At 37.8% G+C, this 13,870-nt stretch overlaps 1 protein-coding gene across 5 annotated transcripts in view; it reads left to right on the top strand.

Moving 5' to 3' along the window:
* The window catches only part of LOC103978185 (MLO-like protein 13), a 28,943-nt gene extending 16,101 nt beyond the window's left edge, over positions 1-12,842 (top strand). For all 5 annotated transcript variants that reach the window (XM_065127303.1, XM_065127309.1, XM_065127296.1 and 2 more), the window contains 5 exons: positions 11,196-11,236; positions 11,630-11,842; positions 11,913-11,980; positions 12,061-12,121; positions 12,213-12,842. In XM_065127303.1, the coding sequence (XP_064983375.1) occupies positions 11,196-11,236; positions 11,630-11,842; positions 11,913-11,980; positions 12,061-12,121; positions 12,213-12,470 (641 nt within the window). In that variant the 3' untranslated portion in view covers positions 12,471-12,842. The remainder of the gene's footprint in view (positions 1-11,195; positions 11,237-11,629; positions 11,843-11,912; positions 11,981-12,060; positions 12,122-12,212) is intronic.
* The last annotated feature ends 1,028 nt before the right edge of the window (positions 12,843-13,870 follow it).

Here is a 13,870-nt window from a genome sequence, read left to right on the forward strand (position 1 = left end):
GTTGATTCTGAATTTGTTCTTGCTGTGATTTGATCTGAGATAGCTCCGCCATAATGATATCTTCAGAGGAGGAAACAGGAGCTGAAGGTGCTGCTCCAAAGGGACTAGGAGGAGGAGATTCATTTCCCATAAGAATTGGTGTTTCGGGTTGTTCTATTGGTGTAGGAATTGGATCCGTCCTTCTAGGCTGCCTAACCCATATGCCATTGCTAAAAGTGCACCTAAGTTTTTTCAGCAGGTTTTTATTTATTATGTTATATCGATCATTTTGAATAGATTCTTCATCGGGTGGAATGCAAATGTCATAGGCATGAAGAATTCTAGTGATTAACCTCCCATATGGCAATATAGTATCTTTAGTCATAATTTCCTGCATGTGTTGGCGAATCAAGTACCCGAAACAATTATGCTGACCGGTCATAATCCAATACATGGTTCCTATCTCTATTTGACTTACTTCGTCAAGATGAAATTGTTTGGGGAATATGATGCTTGTGATAATGTGATGAAGAATTTTAGAGTTGAAAGGCATTAAGTGTTCACAGCTCTTGGGTAGGAAGTCAAGGTTTGGATTTGCAAAAATTGTTTTCACGGCTTCGGAATAGGTTGCTCCTATTTTTTTTGACGTCCCATTTACCTTTAAAATAGCATCCCCTATCTTTTTCAGTGATGCCAATTAGCTCACAAATGGTGCTGTCAAATATTCTAATGGGTGTTCCTAGAATGTAAGTGCTTAGGCTATCATTGTCTTCATATAGGTTGGCATAGAACAATCTCACTAACCGTGGATAGATTGGTTCATCTATTTATAGTAGAGGTAGAGCTTCTAGGTGTGCAAACCACCTAATGGGTTCTAAGTCCTCTAATTCATCCAAATTAATGTATTTTCCCTTATGGACACATCGTGTTTCAAATTTTGGAAAGCTAAGGGCTACCTCTTTTGATCTAAAAAGGTCATGGTTATATGAATCTCCTTCAATCCTTATTCCTTTTGATCTCTTAGGAGCCATTTTCTAGACAACATGATGATGAAATTGTGAAAAATAAGCAAGAGAAAGAGAAAAGAAAAGAGGGATTTCAAGTGTTACCTCGTGGAGATTATGTTGAGAGATGGAAAGCTTGGACCACCAAGAATCCTTCTCCAATGTTTCTAAGAGTTAGAATGAGGGTTAGAGGGAATGGGAGAGGGTTTTGAGAGGTCTTTCTTCGGGTTGGGGGCGGTGTCACCGCCGGCCCTAACCCCTCGGGTTAAAAGGGTGACTTGGTCGGTGTCACCGCCAAACTGGTCGGTGTCACCGCCTGGCGCCCGAGCGCCAGTCGGTGCAACCGCCGGATTTGGCGGTGCCACCGCTGGCATCACGCGGAGGAAAGAAAAAAAATTTTCTTCCTTCCTTTTGTTTAGCTTCTTCCCTCAAGATCATAATTTATACTTTAATGGATCATTTTGAATTGAAGAAGAAGGAAGAATTCAAATTCATAAACGAAGGGAAAAGAACGAGTCCTTTTTGTGAAGTTCATTTTAGGGACAGTTTAGCATGCCTAATTCCCTTCGGATGAATTCAAATTGGTCTTCATTCAAAGCTTTTGTAAATATATCTGCTAATTGATGCTTTGTGTCAATGAATTCTAGAACAACATCATTGTTAAGAACATGATTGCGTATGAAATGATGCCTAACGTCGATGTGCTTAGTTCTAGAGTGCTGAATTGGATTTTTAGTAAGGCATATGGCACTAGTATTATCGCATTTTATGGGAATATTTTCAAGGTGAATTCCATAGTCTTCTAATGTATTTTTCATCCAAATTACTTGTGCACAACATGCACTTGCAGCAATGTATTCGGCTTCCGCCGTAGATAGTGCAACTAAATTTTGTTTCTTGGAAGTCCAAGAAACAAGTGCATGTCCTAAAAATTGGCATGTTCCGGATGTACTTTTTCTATCTATCCTGCATCCGCCAAAATCGGCATCTGCATAAGCTATTAGATCGAATTTTTCAGATTTTGGATACCACAATCCTAAATTTGGAGTTCCTTTAAGATACCTAAATATTCTTTTAACACTCTTAAGATGAGATAATTTAGGATTAGATTGAAACCTAGCGCAAAGTCCTACACTAAACATAATATTCGGTCTAGTCGCCGTGAGGTAGAGTAGACTACCTATCATTCCCCTATATGTTTTTTGATCGAAACTTTCACCATTTTCATCCATATCTAACTTAGTCGCAGTACTCATAGGGGTGTTTATTGCTTTTGAATTATCCATGTTAAATCGTTTTAACAATTCTAATGTATATTTAGATTGGTTAAGAAATATACCATCACTAAGTTGTTTGATTTGTAATCCCAAAAAGAAAGTTAATTCACCCATTAAACTCATTTCAAATTCAAGACTCATACATTTGGCAAATGATTCACATAGTGATTCATCCGAAGAGCCAAACACAATATCGTCAACATAAATTTGCACAATAAGAAAATTATTTTCAAAATGTTTAATAAACAATGTAGTATCAACCTTGCCTTTGGTAAAATTATTTAAAATAAGAAAGGAACTAAGCCTTTCATACCAAGCTCTAGGAGCTTGTTTTAAGCCATAGAGAGCTTTAGTCAATTTGAATACATGATTAGGAAGAAGAGAATTTTCAAATCCGGGAGGTTGTTCGACAAATACTTCTTCGGAAATAAAACCATTCAAGAAAGCACTTTTAACATCCATTTGAAATAGTTTAAAATTATTACTACTAGCATAGGCAAGGAGCATCCTTATGGCTTCTAATCGAGCCACGGGAGCGAAGGTTTCTTCGTAATCGATACCTTCTTCTTGGTTGAAACCTTTGGCCACTAATCTAGTATTGTTTCTAACCACGATATCATTTTCGTCTTGCTTGTTTCTAAAGACCCACTTAGTACCTATGACTAAGTGGTCACTTGGTCTAGGAACAAACTTCTATACCTCATTCCTCTCAAATTGGTTCAATTCTTCTTGCATTGCAATGATCCAAAAATCATCTTTTAAGGCTTCGTCAATGCATTTAGGTTCAATTTGAGAAAGGAAAGCGGCGTTAGCACAGAAATTTTTGAAAGAAGAATGAGTTTGAACCCCTTTTGATGTATCTCCTATAATTTGCTCTTTTGGATGAGCATCTACATACTTCCATTCTTTTGGTAAAGAAATTTCGGAAGAAGATGCATTCAAATGGCTATTTTGAGGAGAGGGTTCATTTAAATTCAAATTATCAAAACCAAGATCATCATCAAAATCATTTTTCTTTAAATCGGAAATTTCATTAAAAACTACATGAATAGACTCTTCAATTACTAAAGTTTTTTTATTAAAAACCCGAAAAGCTTTAGAAACGGAAGAGTAACCAAGAAAGATGCCTTCATCGGATTTAGCATCAAATTTTCCTAAAGCATCCCTTTCATTTAAAATAAAGCATTTACAACCAAAAACTTTAAAATAGGAGATGTTTGGTTTTTTGTTATTCCATAATTCATAGGGAGTTTTGGATAAGGATGGTCTTATTAGGACTCTATTCATGATGTAGCAAGCCGTATTTACGGCTTCGGCCCAAAAGTACTTAGGTAAACTATGTTCATTCAACATAGTTCTTGCCATTTCTTGTAGGTTTCTATTTTTCCTTTCAACTACTCCATTTTGTTGAGGATTTCTTGGAGTTGAGAAGTTGTGATTGTACCCATTACTTTCGCAAAAATTTTGAAAGTCACGGTTTTGGAATTCACCACCGTGATCACTCCGAATTGATGAAATCATGAAGCCTTTTTCGTTTTGAGTGAGTTTACAAAATTTAGAGAAACACTTGAAGCAATCACTTTTGTGAGCTAAGAAATAGGTCCAAGTGTATCTAGAGTAGTCATCCACAATCACAAAAGCATATTTGCTTCCACCTAGACTTGTTGTATCAATTGGTCCAAATAAGTCCAAATGGATCAATTGTAATGGCCTAGTAGTGCTAATTTGATTTTTTGGTTTGAAGCTTGTTTTTATTTGTTTGCCTAGTTGACATGCATCGCATACTTTGTCCTTAATAAACTTTATATTTGGAATTCCTCGTACTAATTCTTGAGATGAGATCTTAGATATTGTTTTCATGCTTGCATGGCCTAATCTCCTATGCCAAAGCCAAGCATCATCATTTACGGCGGAGAAGCACATTTCATTACTTAGTTCATCAAGATTGATGGTATAGACATTATTTTGTTTTAAAGCAATCATAGTCATGTTATGATTTGGTTTTTCAATAATGCACATATTTGATTCAAATCTAACGATGTAACCTTTATCGCATAGTTGACTAATACTCAAGAGATTATGTTTCAATCCATCAACTAGTAAGACATCATCAATGGAAAAATTAAATTTGTTACCAATAGTTCCCTTGCCAATGATTTTGCCCTTGTTGTTGTCTCCGAAGGTAACGTACCCTTCTTCTTTGCTAGTGAGCATAGAGAAATGAGATGGATCTCCAGTCATATGTCTTGAGCATCCACTATCGAGATACCATCTCTTGCTCCTAGCTTGTGGGTTTGTCTACAAAAGAGGATGATTTTTAGGTACCCATTTGATTTTGGGTGCCTCAAAAATTGACCCACTAACTTTGTTATTTATGATTGAATTCTTTATAGTTCCTTTAGGAACCCATATTAATTTTTGTGAATTAATTTTCCTAAATGGGCATTTGTAGGCAATATGTCCGGATTTGCAACAAAAGTTGCATTTCATATAAGAGGAAACATGTAATGTAGGTCCTTTTATGAAAGTGGTAGGATTTTGATGTAATCCTTTTGCAAATCCAATTCCATTTCTATTTGCGATGTGACCCTTGTGTGCAAGGATCATATCTAATCCTTTGCTACCAACCTTAAACTTGCTTCTAAGTGCTCACACTTAGAGCATGGAGGAGTTTGAAGACTATCAAACTTATCTCGTAGCAAAGCATGCTCTTTCTTTAAGATACTTAACTTCTTGCTAACAGTTCTACATTCATCAAATAATTCATGAAAAGCGATAGATAGTTCTTCATAAGATAAATCTTCATTAAATAAATCACATACCTCTTCTCCTAACGCCATTAGCGCGTAATGAGCAACTTGCTCGATGTTGGACTCCTCTTCTTCGGATGCGCTTGAATCATCCCACGTTGCCTTGAATGCCTTCTTCTTTGATGTTCTCTTTTTGGCTTGAGGACAATCGTTCTTATAGTGTCCCGGTTTTTTGCATTCATAGCAAATCACTTGGTCCTTCTTTTGTTCAAATTTATTTTTTGTATTATTTTTAAATCTGTTCTTTCTTAAATATTTTTTAAATTTTTGAGTCAAAAGTGCAATGTCATTGTGTCACTGTCCTCATCACTTGATGTTCCTTTCAAGTGGTCTTCTTGTGATTTGAGTGCCATATCCTTCCTGTTCTTTGGAAGGGGGTTCTCGAGCTCGTCATGAGCTTGACATGTCATTTCGTAGGTCTTTGGCCTAATGAGTTCTTCAAGAGACCCAATGAGTTCTTCAAGAGGGAATGCTTTAAGGTCTTTGGCCTCTTGAATGGCCGTAACTTTTGGATCCCAACTTTTAGGGAGGGATCTTAAGATTTTAGTTACTAGTTCAAAGTTAGTAAAATCTTTACCAAGAGCTTTGAGTCCATTGATGACATCCGTAAACCGGGTGTACATGTCTCCGATGGACTCACTTGGTTTCATTCGGAAAAGTTCGTAAGAGTGCACAAGGATGTTGATTTTGGACTCTTTCACTCGGCTAGTGCCTTCATGAGTGACCTCAAGAGTTCTCCAAATATCAAAAGCCGAATCACACATTGAAACACGATTAAATTCGTTTTTGTCTAGTGCACAAAACAAGGCATTCATAGCCTTTGCATTTAAAGCAAAAACCTTCTTCTCCGATTCATCCCATTCGCTCATCGGAAGAGAAGATTTTTGAAATCCATTCTCGACAATAGACCAAAGCTCAAAGTCCATAGAAATGAGGAAGATTCTCATGCGAGTCTTCCAATATGTGTAATCCGACCCATTAAACAAAGGTGGTCGTGCAATAGAATGGCCCTCTTGCATGCCGGAGTAAGCCATCTCTCTTGGGTATTAAACCAAATATGAGAGATAACCTTGCTCTGATACCACTTGTTAGGATCGGAGCGGCACTAAGAGGGGGGGGTGAATTAGTGCAGCGGATTAAAACTTCGATTTTAACAAAATCTTTCGTACGTTAAGAACGAAACTTGAGAAATTTAACTTGAAGGCGTATTCTTAAAGTTGCGCAGCAAGAGTAATAAGGAACTAAAGCAGTAAGAAGATTTGCAGTAATGTAAATGACAATAATAAAAAGCAAACCAGAGATTACGCCGATTTTTAGAGTGGTTCGGTCAAATGACCTACTCCACTTGCGAGGCCCCTCTTCGATGAGGCTCCCACCTTCCACTAGCAAGTCTCTTGAAATGGAAGGGTAAACACCCCTCTTACATCCTTTTACAAGCAGCTCAACCTCTTACAAATTTTCAATAAAAAAGAAGGAGGAGAACTCTCTAGCAAATTGAAAACAAGACTTGCTAAGACTTTCTAAGACTTTTCTCTCAATCAAAATGCTTCTCAAAAGTTGTAACCTCAGCTGAGATTTGAGGGGTATTTATAGGCCTCAAGAGGATTCAAATTTTGGGCTCCAAAATTTGAATTCTCTTAGGGTTCCCGGTGCTGGAGGTGCCACCGCCCAGCGCTCGGGTGCTGGACGATGCAACCGCCCAGCCAAGGAGGTGGCACCGCCTGGCTTTCCGATTCATTGGTTTGGCTTAATTTTAGCCCAAACCAAATCTGACTTTGGGCTCAATTGGCCCCTAACCAGGATATAGGATTATCTCTTAATCCTAATCCTAATTACAGGTGAACTACATAACACAAAAAAAACATCCTAAGCAAGTTTTTTAACCGCGAACGTCGAGTCTTGTTCCGGCGAGCTTTCCGACGAACTTCTTCCGACGGACTCCCTGCAAGCTCCCAATCTTTGTGATGACTTTAACGAGTAGCCGAGCCTTCTTGGTGATCTCCGCGAGCCTCCGACGATTTCTTCGGCGAACTTCCGACACGTTCCCGATTTCTTCTCGGATGGTTCCGGCAGCATCTCCGATGATTCTTCGGTCTCTTAAACGTCCATCGAGCTCGACTCCGGTATCCTTGCTTTATGTTTTCTGGTTATCGTAGTTAATCCTACACACTTAACTCAATAATATGGATTAGATCAATTAACCCACCAATTGATTATATCATCAAAATCCGAGATTCAACAGATTGCGGATAACTACAAGTTTCGATCTCCTCGTCCTCTATTGCTGTTGGAACCTCTTCATGAGATTTGGACAACAGGTGGTAGGGCTTCGGGTTTTCTCACAGCAGCTAGATGAAACTATGATAAGAGACATTGGTTGTTGGAACTCGAGGAAGAAGGGGCTGCGGTTGTAGGGCATAACTCTTTTATGAACTCTTCCTTTGGCTCTCGGCGCAAGCTAGAACTAGGGCCGGTTGGGGCTGCTTCTTGGCTGCCTTGGGGTCTTCTTCTTATAGCTATTACCAAAGGTCTCTTTGGAAGTTATTAAGGCTAGCAGCAACTCAAAATAGATTTTTGTAGTAAGGTAGCTGCAAACAGGAAGAAAGGTTGCTAAATTTGCAAACTCCTTCCTCTCTCTCTCCTCTCTTCTCAGCCTAGGGTTGGCTGGGCACTAAGAGGGCATTACTTGGATTGCTTTCAAGGGGGCTACAGCCCTTTAGATTTATAAGATTTAGGGCATTCAAAGTCCTAATCTGATTAGGACTTCTCCTTAGCTCCTTTCAACCGCAGGAGTCTTCTGTTGGAGGCTGTCCCAATCCTAGTCCTACTAGGATTGGGATTGAGCTGACTTGGGGATGCTAGGGCTCTTCTCTCTCTTTTATAGCTAAGGTAGGGTTGGAGTCCCAGCTAGGTTAGGACTTGTAGAGTCCTAATGTAATTAGGACTTATAGGATCCTATGCCTTTAGGACTTAGAGAATCCTAATGTCTTTAGGACTTGGAGAGTCTTAATGCATTTAGGACTTGGGTCTGACTTGAATCTGGTCTTTGAGCTTGGATTCCAGCTTAACCTTAGTTTGGTTTGATCAGGATCGAATTGGAGTCCAATTGGAAATCCAATTGGGCCGAATTGGAGTTTGGCTCGAACTGTGCTAGATCTCCTTAATCACCTTGTATATATGTTGATGCACCAATGAGGCACAGAAGTCAGCTTTAAGGTCTAGGTTGGCATCATCATCGTGACCCTTGTACTGATCATAGATCGGTTCCTCCTTAGCATGCCAATGCTCGTCTTCTTGTTCAACTTGCTTCTATAGATCAGTTCCTCTATCGCTGAATTTTCTTCTAATATCTAGAAGAGCCTTGAGGCATTTTACAATGTCGGAAAATCCCTTGCCTGTATGTTGCTTCAGATGGATTATTTCTCCACCCTGATCGATGTTGTAGTAATGTTTGCACTGTTAATGATAGTGGTACCTTAAACAATGGGCGTGATTCCAAGTTGGATCTCCTTATTGTTGCTTTAGGGTCATTTTCCTACAAATATCATAATCAAGTGGCAATAAGCAAGCTGTAATTAGCCCTAAATTAGACCTAATGACCCTTAATTGGGTCAAAATGTAAGAAAACAATACTAATTAAGGCTACATCATACTTAATGACCCCTAATTGGGACTAAACCAATCAAAATAACACTAACTAACTGTAATTAGACCTTAAGCTTATTAAATATAAGAAAAGACATTTAATCAACCAATAAATTCATAGGCAAACAACTAAGAATAAGCTATAATTAGCCTAAATTAGACCTAATGACCCTTAATTAGGTCAAAAAGTAAGAATTGATACTATTTATGTCTAATTAGACTTTATGACATTAAAATACAAGAAAAAAAATTTAATCAACCAATAAATTTATAATCAAACAACTATTAACAAGCTGGGCCTGAATTATATCTAGTGACTGCTAATTGGGCCTAAACCAATCAAATTGACACTAACTAATTCTAATAAATCACAGTAAATACAATACAAAAGCACTTAATCAACTAATGATTTCATAATAAAAAAACGAATAACAATTATGATTAGGCCTAAATATCATCAATTGGGGGCTAAATGGAATGAATGGATCTAATTGGGGATACAACATATGACCTTGATCATGTTTAGTCTTTGTAAATATGCATATTAATATGTTTATAATTATTGAAATGATAAATTAAATATATAAAGAACCTAAATACTTTTAATTTGAGAGAAATTCCATCACATCTGAGTCCCAATACCATTGATCGCCAATTAGGAAGTTTAATCACAAGTGAGAGGGAAAAAAAGTGTGAATGAGAGAGTGAGAGTGAGTGAAAGGGGGGGAGGGAGGAGGATTTAAAGCCCAAAAGAAGCCCCAATAGTCAATTTGACCATATTGAAATTCGACCATGTCGATGGGTAACGGTCTAGTTTCATCCCATATTGATCAATAAACCACCGAAACGGACTGGTCTGAATATTGGTCAATTGGCAAACCGGTATGTGCTACTCATTTCGTACCGTTTTGGGCCGTCTTTGATCTCACATAGAAGATAGGGATATTTTCTCATGAGGACGTCAAGTATGATGTAAAGTCAAGGATTGCAACCTGAATTTTGATCAGCTAGCAAACTAGTATGATATATCAGTGTTAATGAGATTTCAGCATGTCAACATAGGCAACTAGCCAAAGGTATAAGGAAAGTTGAGGAAAAAGGGAGGAAATTTGTGTCTGAAGACTCTGAACAACCAAAATATATTAAATATCTTTTCTTTTTGCTTGTGTCTTGCATTGCAGCTTGAACTGTTACAGGATTTTGAGGCCTTTGGGGATTTGATCCACAGAACTAGAGTGTTAAACCTTTCTTTCACTAAACTGCCAGACCTGTTCAAATTTAGACCTGCCTATGCAAACATTCAAAGAAGGGGCTAATTTAAGGGTTTTAACACTTATCACTTCATATGCAAAACTTAAGTGTAACAATGATGCCTTTATAAGTGCAATAGCAAATATTCACCAATCTTTGAAATATACACAAATATAAAAACAAGGGTTGCGATTCTGTACTGGATACTGTATTGGTCCTTGGCCAGACTGATACATACATCGGTTACTGGTGTACTGACACATGGTACACTGTACCAAGAAGGAGAAAGAAGAAGAAGGGGAAGAAAGAAGAGGTGGAGGCGGAGGTGGAGGTGGAGGAAGAAGAAGGATGAAGAGGATGAAGTGAAGGAAGAGGAAGGAAGAAGAGGAGGCGGTTTAGGAAGAGAAAGAAAGAAGATGTGGCGATGGGGGAAGGAGAAAGAGGAAGGAAGAAGACGAGACGATGAAGGAAGAGGAAGGAACAAGAGGAGACATAGGAGAAAGAGGAAGGAAGAAGCTGAGGCAGGTTAGGAAGAGGAGAAGATGAATGTATCAGTTGGTGATGCATGATGGGTGATGGGGAGGTAGACAACGACAAGAGATCGTGCATCAAGGCTCATGATTAGGGTGACTAGGGTGAAAAAGTTTTTTTTTTTTTTCTTTCATATATGTTCAAACCAAATCACTCGAAATGAGCTGGGTCCACATATCGATTCGGACTGGTACATACCAGTTGGGTCCATACCAGTCCAGGCGAAAAGAAGTTCCTTGTATAAAAACATAACATTGTTTCTCAGTATTGTTGTGGCACAAACATAAAATTAGGGAGTAAGTTAAATTTCCAATTTACATACATATTATCATTATTTGGCATAATCCTGAAGCCTTGTGAAGATGATTTAATTGTCCAATATTTACATATAATACTGTATGTAAATTGTACAAGAGTTATACTTGAAATTGTACAAGAGTTATATTTGAACTATTAGACACATGTCAAGTAGTATCCATTGAGTATTGGTGTTCAACAGGGACATAACATGGACACCACAAGCTCTTTGAAGAGTTTGTGCTTCAAAGGATATCCATATGAAGTCCTTAAGATTCTGTATAAGCATGTCTTCTGAGTTGTTTAAATAGTATACCACATTGGATTTTAGTCTATAGTATTGTATGCTTTAGTTTCATCAAACTATGTCATTTTTTTACTAATTCAGGTTGTTAATGCAGGATGGCATACATACTTTTGGTTGTCTTTCTTACCTCTTATTGTAAGTATACTGAACTCAGTAAAACCAATAGATATGTGCCAACACATTGTTAATAACTCAAATCTCTGTCAAGGTTTAAGTAGTTTGTAGCATATGCGGACTGGAACAATAAAAGAGCAGCAAATATTTTTGTTTCATGGTATAAGGGTGTGTTGGTTACTTTTTACTATGGAATGATTCTTGCTATGCTGGTTGGTTTGCCCTTGTGCAGACCGGGATACACTAAGTATTGGCCCAGTCATATGTCACTATTGCCAGCATGGGCCAGCCTATTAAGTCGTGCTTCCACATGTTGATCGGCATAAGAATCGTTGAAGAACAGTTGATGTATTTGCATTTAAATGATCAATATATAATTATTCAATTATCTAGAATTGATTAGACAAAATGCAGCTTTTGCTTGTTGTTGGCGCAAAGCTGGATCACATCATAACTAAGCTGGCTCTTGAGCTACAAGAAAAGCCTCGAGGTCCTAAAGGAGAAACACAACATGTGAAGCTATCTAACGAGCATTTTTGGTTCAAGAAACCTGGAATTGTCCTTTACTTGATACAGTTCATCTTATTCCAGAATTCTTTTGAGATTGCCTTTTTCTTCTGGATCTGGGTGAGTCAATTATACAATTACTTTTCCTGCAATCGTCTTCTTTGCCACTTATTAGTCACAAACCATGCAGAGCACTTATGGATTTCACTCATGTATCATGGAAGGTTTGGGTTACCTCATTCCAAGACTTGTCATTGGGTAATAAACTCCTACTTTCCTCCTAGTTTTTCCTGGTGTATTAACTCTTTGACAAACAATTGGATCATTTGTATGTGCAGTGTTATCATTCAGGTTCTCTGCAGCTATAGCACTCTTCCTCTGTATGCCATTGTCACCCAGGTAAACACATATATCAGCTTCACTACTCACAATAAGTGCTCTTTTGCTGGATTGAAGTTTTGTTCTCAGTTATTAAATTCCTCATGTTCAGATGGGTGAGGGGTTCAAAGAGTCTATTTTTAATGCAACCGTCCAGCATACACTGCATGATTGGGCAACACAAGTTAAAGAAAAAAGGAAGCATCAATATGGTTTTCTGTCATTTCTGAATTTTCATCGAAAGGACAAGAAGAATAACAATGAGATTCAGATGCAGACCTTGGCATCCAGAGCCGCTGAAGCATCTCACGGTATTCAGCAATCAGCTTCCTTGCAAGAGATTGTTGTGGAAGACCTACATGCTGTCTAGCTCAGCATCCTTTAAAATTGAGTCGATCTCAAATGCTCCAATTACTTGTCTCGAATAGGGTGTAGGCCTGCGGAGGAAAAATTGTCTGCATTTTCCATGATGTTTCTCTTCAATAACATGTTTCTTTTGACCACCTGTCAGTCAGAAATGATCTATTGGTACCTGACAAATATTGGTTACCAAATAGTTGGTGGTTATGAGCAAACTCCGTTTATTTGCTGTTACAATTGTACCTAAGTCAAGACATACTGGTTTTGCAAAAAAGCTTACAGCTGGGCTTTCAACAACTACAATCCTCCCGTTTGAGAGATACAGCTGGATTTCTGTCCTGGACTGAAGAAGTGTGTTATAAAAAACATGTCTTCTCATCTTCGTCTCATAGTTGCATGGTTTGTAGTTCATTAGAAGGGACTAAGAGGTAGTTTTCCGATTCAGATGAATCATAATGATTATGTTAGATGAGAAAATCTTGTTCCCTGCAATCTGTGTTTACTACATCAGTTTCGTTGCCACTGGTCATGAATAGTAAATGCGCCTTTGAAACTACATGCATCTTTTTTCGACTAACTTCTCGATACTATGTTGATTTGAAACTGTTAGATAATGTGATTCCTCGTTGAGTATTACCTTCCTCAGCAGATCTGATCATGGTATGGTCGTGTGAAGATGATTTAAATTCGTGGACTAATCTCTCTGAATCCATGATCAGAAGTGTGTTGATTTTATGATTTACATAGATCTAGGTAAAGATATCCTTTTTGTCTGGAGAACATGGATGGAGAACACATCGTGTTCACACTTTTTCTGGAGTTGATTTATGATGTTTGGAATATGAGTAGATGCTCAAATGGTCCCAATAGTTGTAGATTGCCTTTGGATGCATGCATGCATGCATGCATATTAAACAAGCTAGCTTCACATGGGGTGGAAAAAAATGAAGACTATTATTGTCAAGTAGAACAAAGTATGATTCTACCTGAATCACGTAGTTACATCAACTGTAGAATAATAATATAATTTTATATCATGATCTATCAATATAAATTATTATAATAGAATTCAATGAGATAATTGACTGACTCATTAAATTGAGATACCCTAAATCATATGGATCCATCTATTAACCTAAATCTTCCTTCCCCTAAATCATATGGATCCATCTATTAACCTAAATCTTCCTTCCCCTAAATCATAATCATATGGATCCATCTATTAACCTAAATCTTCCTTCCCCTAAATCATATGGATCCATCTATTAACCTAAATCTTCCTTCCACTTACTTGCTATAAATTCAATGGAATAAATATGAATTATCATGATCTAATTGGATGAGATAATTAATGCATATCCATCTAATACCGCATTGACAAACTAATGTTGTACGGTACGTGCAGACTTG

This window comes from Musa acuminata, chromosome BXJ1-3 (genome assembly GCF_036884655.1).
Source record: "Musa acuminata AAA Group cultivar baxijiao chromosome BXJ1-3, Cavendish_Baxijiao_AAA, whole genome shotgun sequence".
NCBI classification, from domain to species: Eukaryota; Viridiplantae; Streptophyta; class Magnoliopsida; order Zingiberales; family Musaceae; genus Musa; species Musa acuminata.